The sequence below is a fragment of the Desmodus rotundus genome, chromosome 1 (genome assembly GCF_022682495.2).
Source record: "Desmodus rotundus isolate HL8 chromosome 1, HLdesRot8A.1, whole genome shotgun sequence".
Taxonomy (NCBI): domain Eukaryota; kingdom Metazoa; phylum Chordata; class Mammalia; order Chiroptera; family Phyllostomidae; genus Desmodus; species Desmodus rotundus.
This window is the reverse complement of record NC_071387.1, coordinates 131,171,427-131,193,093: the sequence shown is the minus strand read 5'-3', so window position 1 is coordinate 131,193,093 and position 21,667 is coordinate 131,171,427. Positions and strand designations below refer to the sequence as shown.

Sequence of the window (21,667 nt, the reverse complement as noted above, 5' to 3'; positions counted from 1 at the left end):
CGCCATCTCCCCGCACCTAGGGCCCCCAGGCCTCCACGCAGGACAACCCTTCTGTATCCTGGGGTCCGAGGCCCGAAGCAGGGCGTTCCTGCAGCCCCAGGCGGGGACACCTTCCGGCCCTGCTGGATATCCGGGATCAGCAAATGTGCATCCAGTCCCACCATCGCTACTACTCAAGCCCCCCCTAAACCCCTGAGCTAGCTAAGAAACACTAGATTCTTTCTGCTTCCCGGAGACCGAGACCCTGCCCCTTCCGAAGGGCGTGGGCACTCAAGCCCTGGCTCTCCCTCTTGGGGGTTTTGGAGGCCGCCGCGGGGTGCGCCCCCATTCCCTGACGCGCGCTAAAGCCGCGGCCAAACAAGCACTCACTTGAGGAGCAGCTGGTCGTGCTCGGCCTTGAACTTGCCCAGCTCTATCTGCAGCTTGGCGCGCTCGCGGGCCGTGTCGTCCAGTGCACGTCGCGCATCTGCCAGCTCGGTCTCGTAGAGCGCCTTGAGGCCAGTGAGCTCCCGGCCGCGCACCTCCTCGCGCTCCGTCACCTGCAGTTGCAGCGCGCTGTTCTCCGTTTCCAAGCTGCGCACCTTGTCGATGTACACCGCCAGCCGATCGTTGAGTTCGCGCAGCTCCTCCTTCTCTTGCAGCCGCGACATCCGCGTGGGGCTCAGCGGCGTGGCGGGGCCACCGACGCGGCTGCCGGTCCGCGACTGCATGGGGGTCGCGGTCGCCATGGCGGGCGGCGGGGCGATCGGCGGGGAGAGCGGAGCGGGGAGGCCGGGGGCAGAGCGGGGACACGTAGCTAGCTGAAGGGAGCGAGGCGGGGACCGCAGGCACACACCGGCAGCCCGCGATCGTGCAGAGGCCGGCGAGGGAAGGAAGAAGCACCTGGATGGCGGGAGCCGGGTTACAGCACAAAGGGCAAAGGGGGAGGACTGCGAATCAATCAGTCGTAAAATGCCCTTTGTAAGAAAACACGCGCGGGCGCGCGCACACACACAAGCACGCACTAGGGAAGATACAGGGCCAGGGTGATCGGGAGGGCCGAGCTGGGTCCGCGCGCCGCCGCCGCCGCCGCCGCCGAGTCTCCCGCCCGTAGCACTTTGTTTCCTCTCAGGCGGGGCAGAGGGGCGGGCTGGAGGCGAGCCGCGGGGGGCGGAGGTGGCGCGGGCCCCAGCGTAGCAATGCCCAACATGGCCGGCGTACTACAACCTCCACGTGACCGCCGCCAGCCAATCGAGAGGCGGCAAGGGTCTCCAGCGCCTCGGGGGCCGGGCCTGTAAATTCAAAATCAGGCTCTAGGGCGATTGTCCGTTCCGCTCGCGGAGCTGGGCGTGGTAGGGGAAGGGCTGAAGGCGGCCGCCAGTGGCGCCTGGGACCGCGCGTCGGCTGACGAGGGCCGGCGCTGGCGGGACCCCCTGCCCCCCCCCCCGGCACGCCGCGAGGAGCCCTGGAGGGGCAGAGCGGGAGGGTGGCGGGAAGAAGCTGACGGCCCGAGGGTTTCCGGGGCGGGCCCGGGCCACCGCCCACACCCAGCCGTTCAGGGAAATTCAAACGTAAACGTCCGTAACAGCCGTCCGCCAAACTCGGCGCGGCCGGGCTCGCCGCGGGCGCCGTAACCTAATCCCGGCCGGGCCGGGGGGGGGGGGGGGGCGCGGAAACGGCCGCGGGGCCCCGCCGCTGGGAGGTTACGTAAACGGCGCCCGTGTCCGAGATGCGGATCGCACAGCGTGCAGGCTCCGAGCGCGAGCTCTTATTTTTCTCTCAGGTGGGAAACTGTGTGTCCGAACACCCCTCCCAGTCGAGTGATGTCCGTTTGTCTGGAGCTGACAGATACCGAGGAGAAACCGGGAGCCCCGACGCTGAATCGTCTGCTGCCAGGGCTGATGGGCGGGCCCTGATGCGTTTATTCCCCAGCAGTTTAGGGGCTCATAAAATCAAAACCACCTCACAAGTGATAGGATTAACGTGACCGAGTAAATAGCACAGGCTGTGAATTTTCATATTTCACTAAAATCCGATGTGTCAAAATCTAAATAGTATATGAAAAGTTAACTAGAAATGACTTTGCTTTAAAAAGAGAATCCCCTAAAATGTAATTTGATAATTCGTTCTAGAATGTTCATGAATTCCTTTGAAAAGTTTTTAACTTTATGTCTCAACGTTTATTGGAATTTCCTGTGTGCCCTGCACGGGGCTTTTCATGGATTATCTGTCCGTGAAGCTGCTCTGTGGTGTGGGGACTGGATTATCTCTGTCTCAAAATTCATGTTGTTTTCATGTTTATGTTTCCTCTTCTTGAATTCTTGGGGGTGACATTGGTTCGTAGAATACGGGTTTAAGGTACCCAGTTGTCTAACGCTTCACCTGTGTGTAGTATTGTGTGCTCACCGCCCGGGTCGGCGTTCCCGTGGCCGTTTGTCGCTCCGTGCCCCCTGCTAGCTCGCGCGGCCTGCCCGCTTCCCTCCGGAGCCACGGTGCCGTCTGCTGTGTCTACGACCTTCCTTTGCTTAATCCTCCTCCTCCTTCCCGCAGCCTCCCAACCCACGTCCCCTCTGACAGCTGTCAGGCCGTTCTCCGTATGTACGAATCTGTTCCTATTTTGTTATTTTGTTCATTAGGTCCCACGTATAAGTGAAATCATACGGTACTTGTCGTTCTCTGACTTATTTCACTGCGAATAATACCGCGCAGGTCCATCCTTGCCGTTGTGGAAAGTAAGATTTCCTTCTTTACGGCCGAGTAGCGTTCCGTCGCGTGGGTGACGCCAGCGTTTTAGTCCACTCGGGCAGCTGGGCTGCTCCCAGAGCTTGGCTGTTGTATAGAATGCTGCGGTGAGCACGGGGATGCGCATATTCCTGAAATCGGCGTGCGGGATTTCTTCACCTATATTCACAAAAGTGGAATCTCTGGGTCGGAAGGCATTTTCATTTTAGGTTTTTTGTGATAACTCCACACTGCTTTCCGTAGCAGCCGAACCAAGCTTCATTCCCACCCACAGTGCATGAGGGTTCCCCTTTCACCACATCTTCACCAGCACTTTTGTTTGTTGATTTATGGATGACAGCCATTCGGACAGGTGTTTTAATTTTCATTTCTATGATGATGAGTGACATTGAGCATCTTTTCATACGTCTGTTGACCATCTGTGTGTCCTCTTTGGTGAAGTGTCTATTCAGGTCTTTTGCCCGTTTTTAAATTGGCGTTGAGTTTTATAAGTCCTTTGTAAATTTTGGACATTAATGCCTTATGAAAATGTATCCATTTTACAGATGAATGTCCTTAACATCACCAAGCAGGCAACAGGGCTGCATTGGAACCAGGCAGTTTCCCTTGGCTCCAGAGCCTCACCCTTAACTATAACTTTTAAGGCCACCTCACAACCCATTAGGAGCACATCTGTAGGGTAATTACAGGTCAGTTACTTTAATAGTGGCAGAAATGAAAGCCAGGGTGTTCTTTAAATACTAATCAAGTCATAGACGTAAGAATTAGTGACAGGCACCAGACTGCGTATCATCCTCCGTGAATTTCTGGGCGCCGTGTGAGTAATGATACTCTCCTCATTAATGGTTCTGTTTCCTGTCTGTTCTCAAGTGCACGTAGACCCTTGAACAGCACAGGTTTGAACTGTCCAGGTTTACTTCAATTTTTTTTTCCAATCAGTATCCAGTGGGCCTATCTATCCCTGGGTTTCGCACTCACAGATTCAACCAACTGCTGATAGAAAACAGTATTTCGGGAGTTGGGAGTCAGCATTTGCAAACTCACAAGTGCGGAAGTCAAACTTAAATAATACCTGGGTTTTCATTTCCAACTGTACGGAGTGGATGCTCCTAACCCTGGCATTGCTGTAGGGTCCCCTGTACCTCCTTTCCCAGCTTCTTGAGAGTTAGGAGTTGAGAAGCTTCTATTCTGCAGTTGGTGGGAGAAGTTGATAAGTAAGGATTCACATAATTTTAGTAACTTTAAAGGGTCTGGAAAATCCAAATTACTAAAGAAATGAAGCCTAACAACGGCTAGTGCTAGGTCCAAGGCGATGGAATCAGGACTGGAATATAAACCCACTCTTGTCGAGGTCCCATCCACCGCACAGGTTTGTTTTTCACGCTGTCTTCCCTTTTACCCCAAAGTTTAAAAAACTATTTGGAATTTTTCTTTTAAAATTATTTTGTCCATTTTTGAAGTTTTAAGACTGTATGTGAAGTGATTTCAGGCTTAATCTCTATTGCTCTCAACTCAATAAAGTTTCTCTCCATAGAATCCCTCAATCTCAGATTCTTTTAGGAGATTTAGATTATATCCTATTACCTGAAACAAAAAATACATTGAAGTCAAACAACGGACAATTTGCTGTTGAAAGCTGTGTTTGTATGGAAGTTATTTCTTTGTTTCCTCATAGGAAAATTGGGGGAGGGGTGATTCTTACCTGGCAGGGGGTTTTAAAGATAAAATGAAATATATATAAAGAAAAAATACGCAATGTGTTAGACATATAGTAGTCTTCATGTCCTCAATAGAAAGCAGTGGGAAAAAATTGAAAATCCCATAACCTTAGAATTAAGAATATTGTACAAACATTTGGCCACCTACTTTTCCAAATGTGCACTTCCCTTATTCGCTCAGCTTTTCCCATGCCTAACTCCGCATCTACAGTAAGGCCTGTTTCTTCCCTGTGCTTTCCTACTCTGTTTGTTCAGCCCTCTCCATTTAAACAGTTCCTGAAGTCCCATCACAGCCAATGTTTTCCCCAGGAAGTTAGAAGGGAAATAACAAATACTATGTACATTTGCTTCAGCACTTACAAGGACAGTTGTGATTTCAAATATTCTGCCTTGTTTCCTCTATAAACCTTCACTTGTCAAGGCACATGTTCTGATTAGTGGTTAGAGGCCACATACATTCCCACCAAGCCTCAGCTTGCCATGTCATCACTTCCCCCTCAGTACTCCTCCCTCAGCACACAGCTACCTCACTACATAGAACTTACTTGACATTTGCCCTACTTTGCAGATGTCATTTGGATCTGGGACAGAAAAATGCAGGATACCTTTAAGATGTAGACATAAAGGGGCCCAGACTAGGGTAGGTGTGGGGAGGCAGAGACAGGTGGAGGAAAGACAGAGCTTGCAGTAACCCATTCTTGTCCCAGGAGAGGGAAGTGACAGTTGCAGGTAGTTGAGTATACGCTACAAACAAATGGAATAGCTAGGGCTGCAGTACAAATGTAGGAAAATGTTACTAAGTGGTATCTCTTCAATATATATTTGCTGAATAAATGAAGAAATAAGTTAATGGTCTACTAGGCCACACTTTGTAAAGTTAATACTTTTTCTAGTTATCATAAAAGTATAAGAATAATTCATGTTTCAGAAAGTTTGAGTGGCTATCCAGAATCCCTTCCAACTCTGATTTTGTTTTTTGTATTTTAAAAAATGCTTAAGACTTTTAAAGGTATATTTATCATCTTCAATAGGATTGTTCTCTTAGATAGTCCCACGAAGTTTATGGACTACTCAAAATTGTTTTCCAGATTGTTTGTTAAAATCTGGATATTTGACAATAGTATGATTGCTGGAGTTACTTAACTCAGTAGTTTACAGCTTATGCTTTTGTCAGAAAGGGAAAACATTTTGCACTCTTGCATTTTAGTTGTGTTATGCCAACACATGGTTATAACATTCAAAACTTTAAAAATCTGTAAAACATTCTTAAACGAGTATTTTCTTTAAATTTTTTTTATTGATTGATTTGACAGAGAAACGTCGATTTGTTGTTCCACTTATTTATGCATTGATTGGTTGATTCTGACCAGGGATCCACAATCTTGGCATGTTGGGATGCTGCTCTAACCCACAGGTGGCAAACACAAGGCCCAAGGGCCAAATCGGCCCTACACCTTGTTTCTACCTGGCGGCAGCAGCAAGCTCCTTGCCCCTAGATAAGGACTAGTTACATTTATACAGTCCTAAAATTATATTTGGCCCTTTGAAGGCAACCGTGAGGCTGATGTGGCCCTGGTAAAAATGAGTTTGACACCCCGGCTCTAACCAAATGAGTTACGCAGCTACAGATTAAACTAGTATTCATGCAACTAATTTTTAACAGTTTTTTAAAAATCTTACAAAGGTAATCCCCTTCACCCTATATTCTACATCTTTGCCTTTAAAGTGGTAAAAATAACAATAAAAACTGGTGTCAAAATATAAGGTTTGCACATAATTCGGCTGTTCCTGCTCTGATTGGATCTGACCCCACCCAAAGACTTAAAGGCTTTCCTTTTTCATGATCAGGCTTTAGTCAGCAGCTGTATTTATCTTGGTGTATGGTTTATCCTTACCTAGTAAAACTTTATTTATTTAATTTTTAGACTGTAGAGGTGAGATTTCTCTTGCCTTAAATATCTTCCCCACCAGTCATCTTCTCTCATTTTGCATGAAATTTCTCCATAAGGTTTAGTCTTTTGGGTCAGTCTAGAAAAGTAAGGGCACCATTTCAAGCTCCCACAGCTGAGTTCCAGAAAGCAGAGGAAGCCCTGGCCTCATGGCTTTTTTGGAGCATCTTTCCATGAACTGAAAGTTTGCCAGTTCAATTCCTGGTCAGGGCCCATGCCTCGGTTATGGATTTGATTCCTGGTTGGGGTGCATATAGGGCAGCTGGTCGATGTTTCTCTCTCACATCTCACATCAATGTTACTCTCTCCCTCTCTCTGTAAAATCAATAGGTATTTTTTTTAATTTTTAAAAAGCAGAGGAAAAATAAAAATACAATATTTGCATAGTTGATATGGTAAAAAAAAAAAAAAAAGAAAGAAAGGTAGTCTGGCTGGACCAGTCCCATCCAGCCCATCTTTTGGTCCCTACCACCCCAACCCCAATAAAAACCTCTAATCTGGGGAAAGAGGAGAGTTTGAAGCCAGACTCACTGTAGGAATCATGCTTCTTTGTTCACTCCTTCGCAGAGTTGAGAGAAAGGGTTGAGAATGAGAATCCAAGAGTAGAGATAGTTTGTGCCTCGCAATAAAGTCCCCTGTTTTCTTCCACATTGGTGCAGCAGAACAGACTAAAGAAGCCTTGTCCAGAACCATGGTAGTCAGCAGCCTCAAAAGAAAAAAAAAAAAAAAAAAAAGACAAGAACGTGAGTAGCCAAGTGGAGAACTGTAAACTTCTGTGATGGTTAATTTAGGTGTGAGCTTAGCTGGGCCATGGTGCCCAGATATGTGCTCAAATATTATCTGTATGTTCTGTAAGGGTGTTTTGGATATGATTAACATTTAAATACATGGACTTTAAATAAAGCACAGTGGACTCCGTAATATAGGTAGGTCTCATCCAATTAGTTGAAGACTTGAACAGAACAAAAGACAAGACTGACTCCCCCTGAGCAATATGGAATTCTAACAGCAGACAGCCTTCACACTTGAAGTGCACCATTAACTGCTGGCTCTCCAGACTGCCAGCGTACCCTGCATATTTTGGACTTGGCAGCCTCTGTAATCACATGAGCCAATTTCTTCTTTTAAAAAAATCTTTTCCTCTATATATGTACACATCCTAGTGGATCTGTTTCTCTGGAGCACCCTGACTCTCACACGGTCCCTATGCCCATAGGAAGGATGTAGAGAGGCTAAGGAAGGCCAGCAGATTTAAGTGAGTGAAGGGACGGGGAAGCTGCAGACTGACCTGGGTGACTTGGACACCTGAGACGTGGTGGAACTGTAGACAGCAGAAGCATTGAGGACAGGCATGACAGAGGCCAGCATAGGTGGAAGCCATAATAAGTCCCACCTAGAGAAAGCCAGCACAGAATGGAGACAGCAAAACCAAGAAGCAGATGGCTCTCCCTATACTGGTCAAGAATCTGCGTGGACTTAGAATCAACTTCAAGTAGAACAGGAAGGATGAAGAATCTGAGGGGCATTACGTTTGAATGTGATTGAAATATGAACTTAAACTGTTCTCGGCAACTGGGAGATTGCAATCACATCACCAAAATGTTCTCCTTCTCCATCTCTTCACGCTGCTTTTCTGTACCAGTAGGTTTTATTCCAACATAGGCTCCCTCCACCCACAATGGGGAAAAGCTGGCTTCTGGGAATCCCAAGCCTAAGTTCTCCTATTTGCCCACAACATAAGAATTATTTGCCTGTTTGGGTCACGGGCCCAGCCCTGAACCAATGACTGTGTCCAGGGCTATGATGTTCTCTGATTGGCCAGGCCTAAGCCCAAATCCACACTTTGATAGGCAGGGATGGGGGAGAGTCAGGAATCAAGGCTGCCCCACCAAACCATATGGGACGGGATTCCATCAAGAATGAGGAGGACATCCCAAAACGCTACGAAGGGATACTGGTCAAAACAAAAACATGTATCTACCTCATGGAAAGAGAACACGAGAAATAACCTAGTCTTTTTCTAGCCTAAAATTCTCCAAAGCTCTCCATATTTTTAAAAATATTAAAATAGAGAACTCTTAAAGGTTTTAGGATACCTAGAAAGTCCTATTCATTTGCTCACTCATTAATCCATGCATTTATTCATCAAACATTTGTGGGGGACTTACTACATGCAGAACAAGTATAACCAAGGTACATGATGCCTGCTTTGAGGGGCTCAACTGTCCAGCACAGACAAGCACACATACATCTAAATAACAGCAGCCTCTGAGTGAACAGGAGGCGTGAACAAAGAAGTATACACCACGGACCAGACAGGCCTCAGCAAAGGAGATGAGCAAAGTGCTCAGATATCGCTGAGCCGGGTTTCAAAGAATGTCAGCCTCCAGGGACTGGCAAATGGATCTGGTACTTTAAGGAGATCTGTAAGTGGCAACCCAGAGCCCCCAAGGGGAATGAGAGGGAAACCCCAGATGGAATCCCTAATCTCCTTGTGGTGTGCTTATTTCAAACCGCACTGCGTAGGAGGTGCTTTAAACCAGGAATTAGGTGGTAAGGAAAGCCAATCTTAACCTTAGGCCTGGCTTATGGTTTCCAAGAAAAACGGAAAATTGAGGAAATTATAATTGAAACAAGTAAATTACTTAAGCTGAGTCATAAAACAACAGTTGTGCCTTGCCTAAAGCAAAACAAAAATAGAAAACTGATTAAGCAGGAAATTTTATTGAGTAACTCCTGTGTGCAAGGCACCACACTGCATGCAATGAAATACATTTTTTAAAACATGAAATGTAATTTGTTCCTACAATAAATGTACATGTAGAAATGAAATGTAGACTTGTGAATAAATAGGTTAAGCAACCATACCATGAATGACAAAGGCCCAAAGGAGTGACCCTGATGAAAAGTCAGAGATGACACTTAGAGAAACACAGAATGAAGAGACCCCTTCAGGCCAGGACCACATAAGAGGATATCATGGAAAAAGAGGACTCGGACTGCATATCCAAGTAGGGGAAGACTTATTTCAGTAAGTGATTTGGATTAAAAACGAAATTAGCTTCAAGCCCGGGCTGGGTAATTCAGAGCGTCATCCCAATACACCAAGGTTGCAGATTCAGTCTCTGGTCAGGGCACATACAAGAATCAACCAATAAATGCATAAATAAAGTGGAACAACAATGTTTCTTTCTCTCTCTCTCTCCCTACCTCTCTCTCTACAAATCAATAAAATAGTAATAATAAATAATTACTACTACTACTAATAATAATAGCAATAGTAATCATAGTTTGACTAAATTTCCTTGGCTTTGTAAAAGCTGTGATTTTCACCTGGGTAGTGGTGGTGGGGAGGGGGAGACAGAAAGCTACCTGTTCCTGAGGGACTATCTCAGATTTTGAGGGCAGATGAGGTTTTTATGTTTATCAAAAGAGGCCAGGGGGTTGTAAAGTTACGAGGCACTGCTGTGGAGAACACAGAGGACGTAAAGCACAAAGCTCCTACCCTTAGTCTCACTGAGGCTCTTGGGTTACATCCAGACCGTACAAGCCTATATTCTTTGCACAGCGGCCATGCTAATCTGCATTGTCCCAAGTTTAGTACATGTGCTGCTGACGCAAGCACACAGCCTGTATTCTATTACATACCTGCAGTGTCTAGGTCAAACAACCCACCATGGCGGCCATGACTGCAGAAAAATTCTGTCATTCAGTGACATTCATTTGGAAAACTCACCCTGTGCTAACTTGAGTCAACTTCTGCACAAGGTTTTCAGAAACCTGTTGTCATTTAAAAGAAATTGGTTTCATTTCCCTGACCTTAACTTCTCAGTTTTTTCATTTACTATGTACTTCCTTTAAGGGATTTAAGTTGAGTTTATCGCAAAGTGAGGAATGGACAATTTCTCAATTGTCATAGGGAAAAGGGAAGTCGCAGGAGTAAGTCCACTATTTTTTTAAAGATTTCACTTACTTATTTTCAGAGAGAGGGGAAGGGAGAAAGAGAGGGAGAGAAACATTGATGTGTGAGGGAAACATCAGTTGGTTGCCTCTTGCATGCCCCCAACTGGGGACCTGGCCCACAACCCAGGCATGTGCCCTGACAGAGAATTGAGCCAGTGACCTTTCGCTTCACAGGCCAGTGCTCAGTCCACTGAGCCACCCCAGCCAGGGCCGAGCATTTTTTTTTTAAAGTAAACTGAATCCTAAAATTCTGCTTCAATCCCAAATACTTAAGATGTCATTCCTCCTCTGAACCCCCATAGCATTGTCCTCTATAGCAGTCACTTGAAACCACATCATAAGACTCTTGCAGACAGCAGAATTTCCTGGGGGGACACTTCAGATTATGAAATCCTGTCACTTTTCTGTCCATGGCACACGTATGGGAGTAGAGCAATATATAGCAATGGGTGGTCTACGTACCCTGACCTGTCACCAGTCTCTTCATGCTTGTAATGAGTCTACCTTACCAAACAGATACTTCTCTATTCTTCCTTCGAGGGAAGAACTCTAGTAGGCAGGAGTCAAAAGATACTCTTAAAACTTCTCAAAACAATTACTTAAAAAGTTTGTAAGAATTCTGTTTGGGACACTTCTTATTTCCTATTACGCTTGTCTGAAAATAGAGTCTGATCTCTAATGTTTCTTTTAGTGAATATCTACTACTAATAAAATAGTACCAAATATAGTGAAGAGCAACATGTAATGTAAGACTTACTCTCTTTAAATACCAATAGTCTACTTCAGCTTCAGGTATACCGTGTCATCTCAAATGCTTCCAGCACACTTGGTCATGATTGTTGACGAAGAATTGGAGAAAAGCATTTACTTGATGAAAAATATATATTTAAAGAATTCAATGTGGCATGCTAAGAAATAAGAAGGAGAACCATACATGTTGCACCTGCGCCAAATGGAATCTTGTTAACATTGGGCATGTTAGATCTAAAAGGTGTTCAGACAATAGAACAAATATCAAACAAGAATAAGATACCTGTATCACATATTAGCGAGTACAAGGTGAATGTGAAGGTTGGACGTTTGGTAGAAGAGAATTAGAGAATTGCAGTTTAGGCTCAGAATTAAGGCTCTGTTCTGGATCTCTAGCAAGAACAAATGGGAAGTCTCTATTTTACTTCCCATTTGTCTCTGAAAGCTCCAAAAATGATTTGACTGTAGGAGAGTGAAGCAGTTGAAGACCTGGGTACCACATCTCTTTCTGCCATTGGGGCTGGGGGTAAGAAAGAACATGGAGAATGTTTTAGAGATAGAGTGGGCCGATCTGACCATTCGCTGGACAAATAAAACAATATGTTTGGGACCTATGGATATATTGGGGTTCAGGTAGAAGAAAGGCAGGACAGTGCAGGCTTTATAGTCAGGCATGCCCAAGTGTGAATCCTGCTTAGTCACTTACTATGTGACCTCTAGCAATGTACTTAACATCTGTGAACCTTCATTTCCTCATCATAAAAATCAGAGAAGGAACTACCTTATAAGGACATTGAATACGTTAATGTATATAAAGTGCATCTGGTACATCATGCTCAGTGAATATTTATTACTTTCCATTCTTCTACAAAAACAGATATTAAAATCTTTACTTCCCAATTTTGAAACCTATTATTTAAATTAACATATAAAGCGTTATAGCAGTGAAACCAAGGCCTGTTACAGTATTGCATTTTCAAAATGTTAACTGTTTTACTTTGTCATGCTCACTAATGTTTACCTTGGTGTAAAGTTAATAATAATTATACATATGTTGAGTAGAACATGCAGTGATTAACTCAGTACACTTTGATTCCATGTAACAGACTTGCAGTGAATACCATCATGGCCAGCTCAAGAGAAATTGTGAAATGATCAAGACACAGTCCCCGCCCCACAGAAACTGACATTGTGCAAGGAAAAGCCAAAGTGAGTAGCTCTGATGTGTGTTCTGCTAAGTCTTTTTAAAGTTATCTGTAAGGCAACCTCTTGCCAAATACAGGATGCTATGGCTGTTGAGTTTAGACTTCAAAGCCAGTTTCATCATTTTATCAATTATTTTTTAGATATCCAGACACAACTTGATTAGTTTGGTTTTTGTAATAGAAAGAACAAATCACTTTCACCTGGCATTGTCAACATAATGAATGGACATCTAGTTTTTGCAAAAGATAGGAAGAAAGAATAGCTATTTTTTTTAGATACATATACTATTGAAATCTAGATTTTCCTTTCATATGCCCTTCCACCACTTCCACTTTTTGAAAAGAGTAAAAAAGTACATGCTTTCTGCATGACCACAAGCTCAACCACTACTGCCTGCCAGACAGAAAAAGGGCGTTATCAAGGGGGCCGCCATCTGCTGCCACTGGCTCTTGGTGAGGCAAGAAGAGCTAATCAGCACCCCACCCTCCCCCTTCCCTCCACCCTCCCTCCATACCTCCACCATCTGGCTGGCCTGCCCTTCCCTCCCACACCAGCTCCTGTCTGCATCCTCTAGCTTTGGGAGCTCCGAGATGTTTGCCTGTCCTAGGAAGAGATAAGAACAGGCTTTAGCAGTGCAGCGCCCTGGGCCATAAATTTCTAACATTTCAAGAGAAATTATACAAATTACCTTCCCCTTCCCACCACCAGTGCTCTCTTTCATTGATATCTTACTTAAAACATCTTTTCTTCCCTGTCTAGGAAAATTGGTTGGTCTGGAATCCAGTCTGTTTTGTAATGGACAGTTGTCTAATGATAGGAAAGCACCTAATTCTTACACCGAGTCTCTCTCATCTGTTTCATAAAGGTTTGGGGGGAACAGAAATGGGATACAAAATCATTAGGTAAAAATAAGATATTTCACCATAAAGCCACAGGAAATGGTGAGAGGGAACATTCAATGTGAAACAGCAGTGACAGCTCAAATGCCATCACTCACTGAAACGATGTCAGATAAATAGGACACCAGTGGGGCAGACTGTAATTCTGAGACTTCACAGAACAAAAAGAGTGAACCGTCTAACCAGTAAAAAATACAGGCTAGTTACTAACATATTAGAAACATAATATGATTCTCCTATTTACCTGAGAAATACTACAGTCTGAATAAACTAATATTTCACTAACAAAAATCCTTGTTAACCTTGGATTTGATACAAAAATAAGTATTTTCCCCCTGTACTTCATTATTGTTCTGCTTTGGTTTTTTTTCTGTTTTCTACCTTGTAGTAATATAAGCTACATAGCTTTTAAAAGAAAGGTTAACAGTGCCAGTTTAAAGAAAGAAAGGCAATAGAAAAAAAAACTTTGCAAATTGCAAAACTGTAAATTGGCTCAGAATAAGAATCTGATTAGACTCCTGAAGATAAGCTGTAGTTAAGCTTACTATGAAAAGACTTGCTCCATAGTTATATTTCAAATAAGACAATATAAACTTGAAAAAGAAAAAAAGATACTGTAAGATTTTGATATCAGAATTTTTACCTCACTAAAAGAATTTGCTAAAAAAAATTTATCCAAGTGTTTTATTTTTAATTTTAATAACAGAAAGAAAGGGAGGCCAACAAACCACTTAGAGTATTTTTCTAAGTTGAATAAAATTAACCTGTGACTCAGATGTGTACAGAGCACCAGATGCTTCCTACCTATAGAGGACATCTGTAAGTGTTTTGCCTGCTCACCCTCTGAACTATCTTCCTATGTTTGGGGAATTCCTCACCATTTGAGTCTTAGTGAGAAATAAGGTCTGCTTCCCACTCTAGGTGCAAAAAAAAAAAAAGAAGCCATTTATTTTGCAGGCCTAGGTTTGGCCAATCATATGCACCAGCCCCAGAATTTGACCCAGAGCAATGGAACAGAGGTGAATCCACGCTGGTGCCACATGCAATATCCAAAGGCAATGGGGCCAGGGCACCATCCTCCATGCATTGTTGGGGCGGGGGGCAGCCACAGAGTCTGTTCTTCCTGGGCAACAACAACGGCCTTCCCAAACAAGTTCTGGGACCTCTGCTATGTAGCCTCCTTTCACCTAGGTCCCCTAGTCTTCCCACAATTCTGTGAGCTACCTAATATGTGTTCAGTACATCCTTTTCCCCTTAAGTCAGAATCGGCATCTGTTGCTTGGAGACAAGAACCCTAAAGCAGTGGGCCACAACCATTTTGACACCAGGGACCAGTCTCATGGAAAACAATTTTTCCACAGACTGAGGGGCAGAGGGCAGGGGGAATGGTTTCGGGATGATTCAAGAGCATTACATTTATTGTGCACTTTGTTTCTATTATTACTACATTGTACTATATGATGAAATAATTATACAACTCACCACAATGCAGAATCAGTGGGAGCCCTGAGCATGTTTTCCTGAAACTAGATGGTCCCATCTGGGGGTGATGGGAGACAGTGACACTGAAGTGTGTGGCTTATGTCCAGTCTACTCCGTAATCTCGTTTTGGTTGCTGTCACTTCAGAAAACCCTGCCCCACAACGACAGGATGTTGGAAATGGAAGCAGGCTTTTCAGTGCTTTTGTGGCAATCTCAGGGTATTCCGCCTTGACTTTAATCCAGAACGTGTGGAGATTTGAAGTTGTCTCAAACATGCTTTTAAGGTCACCATCACTTGCGACCTCAAGCGTTGATTCTGTTCTAGCACAAAGTCGATTCACCTGGCTTATTCACAAATAGGTCACAGATCCATTCCTTCCCAGTTCGGGGGTCTTTTGTGGTTGGGAAGCAATGTTCAAATTCTTCTGAAAGCTGAGATAGGTGATCACGTACCAGCTGGGAGAAAGAAGGCCCCGGCTCAGTCTCCTTCAAAATCTCTGCTAATGTTTGAAACATGTCAGAAATCCCAGGGTTCAATTGTCACCCCCATGATTCCAGTTTGGCTTTGAATGCAGCCACTTTATCTGCAGACTAGAACACAGTTGTCATTCTCTGCTGGAGTGACAGATTGAGTCTGTTGAGCAGGTTGAATATGTTACACAAGTAGGGAAGTTTTGTGACCCACTCTATGTCACTAAAATGTGCTGCCAACAGGGACTGTTGTTCTAAAAGAAATCTCTGGAGCGGCTCTTGTAACTCAAACACTCTGGCCAGTGATCTCCCTTTAGAAAGCCACCTCACTTCTGTGTGTGAGAGAAGACGTGTGTGCTCTGCGTCCATCTCCTCACTGAGCTGTGTGAACAGACATGAGTTAAAGGCAGTTACTTTAATGTGGTTGATAATTTTAATCACATCCTGCAAAACGTTGTTAAGTTCAGGTGACACTTTTCAGCTGGCCAGCATTTCTCTTTGTATGACATAGTTTGTAGACTCGCATTCAGAAGCGACCTCTTTGACCCAAGTAGTGAAATCAGAGTGGCATCCAGTCATGGCAGCTGCTCTGAATCCGTGCATATACCGACACAAAATGACCAGTTCAGCTTTCCTGATACGTAATCGTGAAAAGACTTGACTAGTTCTGCAGCTGTGGTGTTGGCTGACAAGAGAAGTGCACGTAACGTATCCTCATGCACATCCTCCTGAGAAATATCTCGCACAAAAGCAAGCGTTGTTGCCTTGCTGTCAACATCGGTAGACTCATCAACCTGGATTGCATATGATGGTGACTCATTAATCCTCTCTAACAGTTGTGCTTCCATATCCCCTGCTATTCCCTCAATTCATCTAGTTACGGTGCTAGCTGAAAGAGGAACATGTGCCACCTTTTGACCTGCAGCCTCTCCTAAAAGTTCATGACAAATGTCCTTAGCAGCAGGCAGGATCAACCCTTCACCAACAGTAAAGGGCTTCTTAGCTTTAGCAATGTGGTTATCCACAAAGAATGATGCTCTCAGTGCAGACACATTTGATGAAGTGGTTGCCTTCAGTAATTGCTCCTATTCTTTGTATTCACACTTTTTTCTTTTGAAAAACGTCAAAAAAAGAAAAAGAAGATGAAAAACTTCAAAGGCTTGTCTTTTAATGCAGAGTGCCTGGTCTCCATGTGGCAAAGCATTTTGAAGGTTTCATGGCGTCACAGGACAGCAGTCACCACATACTACACACAGTGGGCTTGGAGAATGTGAATCACCTATTGCAATGAACTTGTTAATTTAAATAGGACTCTTGGTGTTTTCTTTTAAATGCAGCTTTCTTCTTGTTGGCAGTCTTAGAATCTTCTGCTGTCTCATCATTGGGTCTTTCCCACTTTTCAAAGAAGCTCTCCAAATGAGTGGCGTATGTTTTACACTCATTTCAGCTAGGGTTAGCACGTGGGCTTACCCAGACTGTGACTGAGACAGTGCACAATGCGGGAAAGATGTGCAGATGGAAGTGGTCAATATAATACTGGTCAAGCCACATGCAGACTAAAGTAAGTCTCAGATTCTGACTTAAAACATGTCACCAGATGCAGCTATACAATTGAAGTACATCAACTCAGTTGCCACAATAAAGCCTGCCACCAGATGCAGCTTAATTGTCACTTGCCACTCACTGATAGGGTTTTGATATGAGTCTGCAAGCATTGATTTATTATGGTCCCCATGCAGTCAAACCTCTCTGCTAATGACAGTCTGTATTTGCAGCTGCTCCTCAGCGCTAGCATCACCACCTGAGCTCCACCTCAGGTCATCAGGCATTAGATTCTCAAAAGGAGTGTGAACCTATATCCCTCACCCAATCAGTTCACAGTAAGGTTTGTGCTCCTATGAGAACGTAATGCCGCCGCTGATCTGACAGGAGGAAGAGCTCAGGTGGTAATATGAGTGATGGGAAGTGACTGTAAATACAGATGAATCTTCGATTGCCCACCTGCCGTTCACCTCCTGCTGTGCGGCGCTCTTCCTAACAAGGCCATGGACCAGTACCAGGTACCATGGCCCAGGGCTTGAGGACCCCTACCCTAAAGGACACAGAGCCTCTGGAATAGTGACTTAGATTTTAAAAAAGAGGAACCAGGGAATGTATTATAGTTTTTCTTAAAAGTTATATACTGCTCATAAAAGACATCTAGGTAAGGTCATGTTAGAGAAGAGATATGCATGTATTTTTTCCTTAATGTAAGTCGGGGAGGTGTGTCCAGGAGGATATATGGGGAAAGTCAGGTTTCAGTGGTAGTCTAGAAACAGTGGAGAGAAACCTTACCCCTTTATCTAGGCCCAGGCCTAGATTACTTACACAACTTAAAAATGCAGGAGTACAAAATTACTGTGCATTTTATAATAACAAAAACCAAAATAATGTGCATCAAACACATGAAAGTGATTGCCTGTGGGAGCTGGAAATACAAGTGAGGAATAGGGATAGAAGGGAATAGTTGAATACTCTCTTGTGCAAAATGCAGGGCTTATATCTGAGGCCTCACCTCTGGCCCTCATGCCTTGTGTCATTTCCTCTGCCTCTGAGATCTGCAGAAGAAAGGATCTCCAGCTGCCCAGCGCTTGGGCTTGGAGAGGGGAGGAGACGTACAGCATAACAATAGTCTGAGCGTTTGTCTGGAGGGATGGAAAAGTTTGGAAATAGATCGTTGTGGCGATGGTTGTACAGCATCATGAATATGATTAATGGCACTGACTGAACGTGCACTTAAAATGGAGAAGGTGGCAAATTTTGTTACATATATTTTACCATGATTGAAAAATATTAATACTGTAAATACCAAAAACCATTGAATTGTACATTTTATTTTATTTTTTTATCCTCACCTGAGGACATTTTTTCTTTGCTTTTAGAGAGAGAGGAAGGGAGAGAGACATGAATAGGAGAGAAACATTGATCGGTTGCCTACCATATGTGCCCTGACTGGAGATGGAACCCACAACCCTTTGTGTGGGGGACAATGCTCCAACCAACTGAGCCACCCAGCCAGGGCTTGAATTGTACATTTAAATGGGTGAATTTTGTTGTACGAGAGTTATATCTCAACAAGGCTGTTAAAAAGTATTTTAAGCATTTAGGATCTTCACTTTTAAGCATTTGGCACTTGGTGCTAAACAATGAAACCTTTTGGGAAGTGAGAAATTGTTCCTCATGTCCAACGGATAACAAGTCAACTTCCCTTTCACAGCACATTAAATGCATAGATCAGGGACAACAGAAACATACACGTCCCAAGGTCTGGAATGCATCCGAGGTTGATCAGTGAAAAAAAAAATAAAAGGGGATGAATAACAAGAACCTAGCAGACATTCTCACCCCAAAATCGGCAGCACTGCCAGTGGGAAGTTAAGAATTATCAAGTGAAGGGGACTACATGGTAATGGGGGGGAAATACAATAAAGATTAAATCAAAAAAACAAAAAAAGAATTATCCAATGGAAATGAAAACTACACTTGGCTGTAATTGGCTTTATTTGTATTAATCTGTAAGGTTCAGGCCCACTCAGTATAAGCCAGTCCACATGGAAGTTCCCAGTGCTGAATCAACTACGGCTGGGAGGGACTGCCCGGGACTGTAGCCCAGGCCTCCGAGTGTTAGCATCACATCATAGAGTGCAGTGTCTTCAGGGCAGACAGGTGCCTCTATTTGCCCTGTACGTTCCTATCTCCATGCTATTAATCATGCTGTTCCATCATCCTGGGATATCCTTTTCACTTATCAACATATGTCCAAATCCTACCAATCACTCAAGGTTCAGCAAAATAGCATTCTCTCCCTTTCCTATGCCCAGCTGAGAATCACCTTCAAAACAAAACAAATCAGTTTTGAAATGATGACTGCAGGCACAGTTCTCAGATATTTCTGATCAGGCAGGGGTAGTGGGTGGAGGTCAAAAGTGTCCTACATGAATCTCTTTGCTGGCAGGGGTAAGGCCAGCCAAGTAGTATTAAGGGACAAATACCGTCACTACATCTCCCTAGCATTCTCACATGGTGTGAGTCCTTCTACAAGTTTAGATTCCTAGATCACCTAATGATCTTCTTTCATTGCCAAAGAAGGCATTTCTTTATAATTATTCATGTAATGTACAAAGTCATCTTAACATCCTCATTCAAAATAATGGCTTCCCTTTACAAGCCATCATTCTTCTGTAATTACTATGAGAAAAACATCTTGAATACACATTTTCTGCTCTCTTAGTTTGACATTGAACTTTTGTTGAATTCCTATTTATTGCTACTTTTGGTGGCTTCCAGAAAATTGCTTTCATTTCATTGCTTCCCAGTCTTTTAAAAGGCACACACATAGAAAATGTTGGGTTTTTTAAAATAAAAAGAAACAAAATAAAGAAAATGATGGTTTTCTTTTTCTTTTTTTTTAGAAATACAAAAATAAAGGTCTGAATCCATCATATTCCCAATTCTTTTGCATAGGGCCCTGGTGTATTTATTTATGTATTTATTCATCCATCCCGCCCTCCATCAATCCATCCATCATCTATCCATTTCCTTGTTTTTATTGTGGTAAAATTTGTAAACAACATTATATATTTGTCAGGTGTGCAACATTGTTCCAATTTCAGTATATGTCCTGCTGAAGTGAGCACGGGTGTGCAGCATTATAATTCAGTATTTGTATATACTACACAGTGGTTACCACTGTAAGTCTAGCTACCATCCATCACCATCCATGATTCCCTTTACCCCTTTTCTGGCCCCATCCCCCTCCCCCTCCGGTAACTGCTAGTATCTGTGTGTTTGTGAGTTTGTTTGGGCTTTCAGGTTCCACATATAAGTTTTTTTTTTCACATATAAGTCTTATTATACGGTATTTGTCTTTCTTCATCTGACTCATTTCACTTAGCATAATACTCTCAAGGTCCATCCATGTCATTGCAAATGGCAAGATTTTCTTTTTATGGCTGAATAGTATTCCACTGTGTATATACTGTATATGTGTGTGGGGGTGTGTCTTCTTTATATATATCCATCAATGAGCACTCAGGTTGTTTTCATATCTCAGCTATTGTGAATAACACTATAATGAACAGAGGGGAGCATATATCTTTTTGAGTGTTTTCATTTTCCTTGGATAAATACCCAGAAGTGGAATAGCTAGGTCATGTGGTAGTTCTAGTCTTAATTTTTTGAAGAATCTCCCTACTGTTTTCCGGGACACACTCCTGTAAGACGTAGTAAGAACAAAGGCAGAAATACGGCCTGTGGGAGAAATTGCCTGCTCCTTGGTGTATCCGGGAGTGTTAGGTGCAGAGCTCAATGCCCCACGACTGGGCTCTCTTGGGAAAGAGAGCACAGGTCTCTTTCTTCTGCTTCGTCACCCCAGGTTTCTGAAATTTCAGTCTGGCAGTTGAGATACAAACTCATAAACTTTATTTAGAAAAATCTGTTGGTCAAAGAATTGTGGAGTTTGCTTTGTTAGACTCCCCCCCCCACCCCGTTTGGTGTTTTCCCTCAGAAGTATAAATTGGTGACTAATGTGTTTTCACAGTCTGTGGGCTGAGGTTGACAGAGGCAGTAAAAATAGGCACCTTTTCCATTTCTAAATGATGGAAAGAAGGAAAATAGCCCCCAAGAGTTTGTTTTTAAATGAACTGTAAAACAAATCCCAGCTCATGGGGTGATAAGGAGATCAATAGTTAAAGAGATGACATTTCCATTTATTCACATGAAATGCAAGTGTTTGTTGCAGTCTGGAGGGAGAATTTCCAGGATTCTCATATACATGCACATATTCTGAAAGTGGGAGAAACATTTGCTTACATGCCTCTCTAGAAATGAAGCTAATTTATTAAGTGTGCAGGAAGCTCATCTGTGCATGCTTGGCCTACATTTCACAATTTCTGACAACCCCAGAGACTGAGGATGGAAGCGGGCTGACAGAGTCCACTTCCTAGTAGTGGAGTGTGGGAATCTGAGGCCACCACAGCAGGCAGGCCGAGCTGTTCTCTGGATTTCTAGGAAACCATTTCCACAGTCTTTCCACCTCAGGACTTACGTTGGGTGTATCAGGTCCACTATGTTGTATAGCCATGGGAAACAGACCTAGGATATTCACACGAGACAAAGAAGTAGGCCTTCAAACAAGGACAGGCTATCAAAATAGTGACTCCAACAGCTATATTTACATGTATGTAATTTAGGCATTGTTAATTATGGTTTTCTATCTGTATATTTAGAAAGACTGCAGACAGCATACTTTTTGGATTAGAAGGGCAGTGATATCAACATATGTATGTACATGTGTCTATATACATACACACGCTCCAGACTAGAAGCCAATTAATATCCATGGCATAGAACAACAATGATGGAATTTGGGACCTTAACAGTTTTTGATTCTGTTTTAAAAACTAAATAAGAGATTAGTCCTTGATAGTTATGTTATGGTAATTGCAAGTTGTTTGCCTCTCACGTTTGT

The 21,667-nt window shown here is 43.6% G+C and overlaps 1 protein-coding gene and 1 long non-coding RNA gene across 2 annotated transcripts in view; one reads left to right on the top strand and one right to left on the bottom strand.

Moving 5' to 3' along the window:
- Positions 1–1,211, bottom strand: part of LMNB1 (lamin B1) — a 47,436-nt gene extending 46,225 nt beyond the window's left edge. The window contains exon 1 of the mRNA XM_024571655.3: positions 370–1,211. Within this exon, the coding sequence (XP_024427423.2) occupies positions 370–728 (359 nt within the window). The 5' untranslated portion in view covers positions 729–1,211. The remainder of the gene's footprint in view (positions 1–369) is intronic.
- Positions 1,212–1,661: 450 nt separating this feature from the next.
- LOC139440278 (uncharacterized) overlaps positions 1,662–21,667 on the top strand; it is a 72,038-nt gene continuing 52,032 nt past the window's right edge. The window contains exons 1-2 of the long non-coding RNA XR_011650372.1: positions 1,662–1,762; positions 12,208–12,310. This is a non-coding gene — a long non-coding RNA (uncharacterized lncRNA). The remainder of the gene's footprint in view (positions 1,763–12,207; positions 12,311–21,667) is intronic.